Source organism: Echinops telfairi, unplaced genomic scaffold (assembly GCF_000313985.2).
Source record: "Echinops telfairi isolate 266 unplaced genomic scaffold, ASM31398v2 ScPeMD7_5868;HRSCAF=6743_0, whole genome shotgun sequence".
Classification (NCBI taxonomy): domain Eukaryota; kingdom Metazoa; phylum Chordata; class Mammalia; order Afrosoricida; family Tenrecidae; genus Echinops; species Echinops telfairi.
In genome coordinates, this window is record NW_022109767.1 from 10,732,199 (window position 1) to 10,736,743 (window position 4,545).

The 4,545-nt window shown below is 50.0% G+C and overlaps 1 protein-coding gene across 1 annotated transcript in view; it reads right to left on the reverse strand.

Annotated features, from left to right (window-relative positions):
• KDM1B (lysine demethylase 1B) overlaps nucleotides 1-4,545 on the reverse strand; it is a 49,812-nt gene that overhangs the window by 8,694 nt on the left and 36,573 nt on the right. Inside the window, exons 15-16 of the mRNA XM_045295754.1 lie at nucleotides 3,923-4,054; nucleotides 2,986-3,066 (exon numbers count right to left, since the gene is read on the reverse strand). Of these exons, the coding sequence (XP_045151689.1) occupies nucleotides 2,986-3,066; nucleotides 3,923-4,054 (213 nt within the window). The remainder of the gene's footprint in view (nucleotides 1-2,985; nucleotides 3,067-3,922; nucleotides 4,055-4,545) is intronic.

Here is a 4,545-nt window from a genome sequence, read left to right on the forward strand (position 1 = left end):
GGGTTCACTCAGCCCACACACACCCCGGGTTCACTCAGCTCACACACACCCCGGGTTCACTCAACTCACACACACCCTGGGTTCACTCAGCTCACACACCCTGGGTTCACTCAGCCCACACACACCCCGGGTTCACTCAGCCCCACCTTCAACTGTCCCGACACCCACACAGCATTTTCTCCATCGTCAGCAATGAGACTGTCAAAAGCCAGTGCTGTTACACTGGCGGCACCAAGGCTGGCATGCAGCAGCGCTGTGCAGGTTGTTCTCTGCATCAGCATGCCTGGCTGAGCAGAAGCAGCATTGCATAGAGAAAAAGGGTCATGGAGGGTGGGTTCTGAAAATCTGCATAAAGGTTCTGAGTGATTACAGTAAGATGGATTTGTGATATCCCAATCCTGAACAGCTGGGTCTTAAAGAGGAAATCGCAATTTAAACGATGGGTGGCTTGTTCCTGACACTTTCTAATGTGGAGCCGACCCCTGCCACCCACGTCTGCCCACCAAGGGAAACATGAGGGTCACACTCACCCTAACTTCAGAGGACTGAGGTAAAGACGTCAAACTAAAAGGGTTCAAAGTAAAACTTCACTCATACAGGCATATGCCTCCTGCAGCCCTTACAAACTGAGGATTATTAAAACGGCGAGAAGCTGCACCAACGTTTACCAAGTATAACCTAGGGTCTCTGTCTTTAAGAAGATCTGGTTACCAGACAACCAAAAATGGAAAGAAAAAAAAAGAAAGCAGTGGCCCAATCAGATAGGTAATAACTGTAAAGAAGTAAAAACCTCGATTTTTCTTAACAAAAACAGCTTTCCAAAGCACGAGAACATAGGGACACACATGATGTGTCCACACCCCCCAGGCAAGGAACACCAGCAAGGTGTCTGAAGCAGCAGCCCCAGTGACTTCCGGTTTGTCAGAGGTCTGTGGGGAATCAGATCAGGGCGGGAATCCCTCCAGATGCCGACGTCTTGCGGAAATAGCAACTGCTGTGTGGGCTGTGACCGCTAACGTACAGCCCTGTGCAGCAAATGCTTCACAGCCTGGCTCGGAAGCATGCACAGCCTGCAGCTTACCTGGTGAGCAAGAAAATAAACAGAGATGGCAAGGGTGTCTGCCGGGGGTCAGGAGAGAGTGGGGCTTAGCAGGGGAGGCTTAACCAGCCAACCACAGACTGCCAGGAGCTAACCATCTGCTGACTTATCATTTTAAATGGTAGTATTAACTTTTTTCTTAGCCAATGTAGGAAGAGCCTTGGATGTTAGACTGGTTCGCATCTGAGGGCCTGAGGGTGAAACACTGCTCGGCCTAATGGGTCTCGACTGCGGGCACACTAGAGCCACGTGGGAAACTTTGAAAGCATGGCAGTGCAGTTCAGTGCAACAAGGGTGTGGGGCTTTGCGGCTTTTCTTTTAAAGCACCTTCTGGGTGATTCTGAAGTGTAGCGGGGTAAGCACCCTTGCGAGTCCAAAGTCACCCTGCTAGTAATAGCAGTGGGCTACCAGCACCCACATCCCTGAACTTATCCTTTGTGCCCCAATGTCCCTCCCGGATAGGCAAGCCTTTACTTCTATGCGCTTATCAGGGAAAACGGGAAAACGGGTTTTACGTAACCAAGAAATAACACTGTCTCCCACCTAATGCACAAAAATACCTATTAAATACACAGTAACAAATGAATGAAAAAGTATGAAACAGCCTGTCCAGGTGCTAGGGACGGTTCATCAATTCTACTTTTTAGCAATGATTTCAGAATCCACAGGAACTTTTGGGATTTACGAAATCTCCCCCACACCTAGCTCCTCCCCACTTGTTCTCCAGCCGAAAATAAACGCCAGACTGGTTTCAGTTACTGGAGTCCCCCCGTCACTTCCCGGTCTACTCACGAAAGTGGTTTCCAAAACGTGAATTTTGACATTTAAAATTTAAGGCTTTAATGGTTTCTAAATGAAAACATGGAGCTTTCTTGATTTGAAAAGGGGTCCCATGGTTAACAAACAAACAAACAAGGCAGGCAAGCAATCATGGAACGTGAATTACTGAAACAACGGTTTCTTCAATGCAGGACTTCTCAGAGCCTTCACGACAGTCCTTCATGCTGGGAGCTGTGGAGGTCCAATAATGAAGGGCTCAGGGGCTCGTGCCCAAGGCGCTCTGTCGGCTTCTGGACAGATTCGCGACCTGGGAAGTGCTCGGGGCAGCTCCCTACTCTCAGGCAAGCTCGCTGTGAGCCAAAATCAGCTCAACAGCAACTGGTTTCTCTTAACCAATAGAAGATTTACCCCCAAGCGCAGAATGCAGGATATAATTTGGTTAAGAAATTTCTTTTCTTATTCAATCCTCAGGAGTTATATCACTATAGCACCCACTTTGAGAAACACTGCACCAAGTATTACCTGACAAAGATCTCTATTTAAAAATCAAAAAACAAAAAATTCTGTTGAGTTGATTCTCACTCACGGGGTGTGCTGTAGGGTTGCAAAGGCCTTGCAATGGCCAATTTTTACAAAGGATCAACAGGCATTTCTTCCAAGGCGACTCTCACTGCCAATCTACCAGTCAGTAACCGAGTGCACGAACCGCATGCAAGAACTCGCTTAATTAAGTCAGATTTGCACCAAACCACACTCCCTGCTATTGAGTCATAGTGACTACAGGACAGGGTAGAATTGCCTCTGTGAAGGTTCTCAGACTAGAACTCTTTATGGAAGCCGACAGCTTCATCTTTCTCCCATGGAGCAACGGGTGGCTTCAAACTGCTGACCTTTTGGATTGCAGCCCAACGTCTAACCACTATGCCACCAGGGCTTCCTTCTATTGGCACAGGCAGACAGAATGAAGTGGAAATCCACAACTCATGAGAAATCAAACAGGACTTCGGGCAGACTTCCAAAGGTAAGGCTTCTAGGTGGCAATGCCAATTTTCCCTTTCCCCACCGGCCCTGGGAAGCAGGGAGTTTTAGGTTGGCGGAATCCCGGCTGTTACCTTCTGTGCAGTGTGTGTCGTGCCATCTGCAGCAGTGACTCGCACTTCTTCTCCTGAATAGTCAACACTCTGCACCTGCCCACGGAAGACAGTGGTGAGAGAGAAAACGAGGGTCTACCTTGAGCTTGTCTCTCTCAGGCTTCGGGGTGTCCTCCCTGAGTGCTCAGAGAGCCAAGCCACAGGGAGAACATCACTGAGGGGACTAGCACTGGGCTGCTAAGATGTACACACCCCACGACAGAATAGGAAAAACAATCTTCTTTGAATTATGAGGAGAGAATTGTCTTTACGATTGCAATGATGCACCACGCACAGGCATATGGACCGAGATGTGAAAGAAAACAAATAGTGGAAGTAACTGCAAGGAGCCACGGCGACTGTGGGCAATGTTTGTTTGTTTCATCGTAAAACCAAACCCAAACCAATCTCACGGCTATGGAGTCGAGGCCAACTCACAGCAACCCTTCAAGACAGGGTGGACCTGGCCCTGTGGACCTGCAAGACGGTCACTCCGTACAGGAGTAGAAGGACTCATCAGCATTTGAAGTCTACTTCCCACGACCCAGCTAGTTCATTTGGACTCAGGGAACCCCGAGATCAGGTTTCTGAGGCTGTGAATCTTTATGGAAGCGGACCGCCTCATCTTCCTCCTGAGGAGTGGCTGGTGGTTTTGAACTTCCCAACAAGTTACCTTTATTGTACGGTAATGTACTTGATCCTGTATCCTTCATGAAAACTCATCCGAGTTACTAGAGTCTCCAAGCAGCAGCAGCTGCCTTTTCAGGAGATACAGAAAATGCTCTGAGCACAAGCTGCATCTGTTCCCACTCGCACAGTCCCACTGGCCACAGAAGAGTGGACACCAGCGGGCCATGACAGCACACGCTCGCCTCCCCCAGAGCTGTGCGTCCTCCCCAAACAGGGCACTCACGGGAGCTTGGAGCCGAATGTCTAGGCCTTCAGCCAGTTTCTCGATGATGACGAAGTAGCCCAGATTCAGCAGGGTGTGGTCACCGGTAAACTGGGCGAAGAACTCATTGTGGTCCCAGGAACGAGCAGACACCTGGGAACAAGAGGAGAGGCTGGGAAGCCAGCAGGCACGTGGTTTTGAGTCTGTGCCCCAGGGTCACTACCAGGGCTCGAGCTGAGGAAAGGCGCTCAGGGCAGAAGGGCAGGGCTGCCTGGCACAAGGCACAGCCTTAAGCAAGGAGACAGAGATCAGGCCAAGCAAGGAGACAGAGATCAGGCCGAGCCAGGCACCCCAGTCAAGGCCAAGGGGAAGGAGATGCCTCAAGAGCACACACGGAAGATTATTTCCGAGCAATGACATGAGTCAATGTCAATGCATGGCGACCCCGTGCGCCACAGAATAGAACTGCGCTCCAGTGGGTCTCCAATGACTGGTTCTTCAAAAACAGACTGCCAGGCCTGTCTCCCGAGATGCCTCTGGATGGAATCGAATCTCCAACCTTTTGAGCACAGTCACGACCTCCCAGACTCCAACTGTGGAACAAAAGGTATCCCAGCAAGTCGGCAGATTACACGCGTGACAAC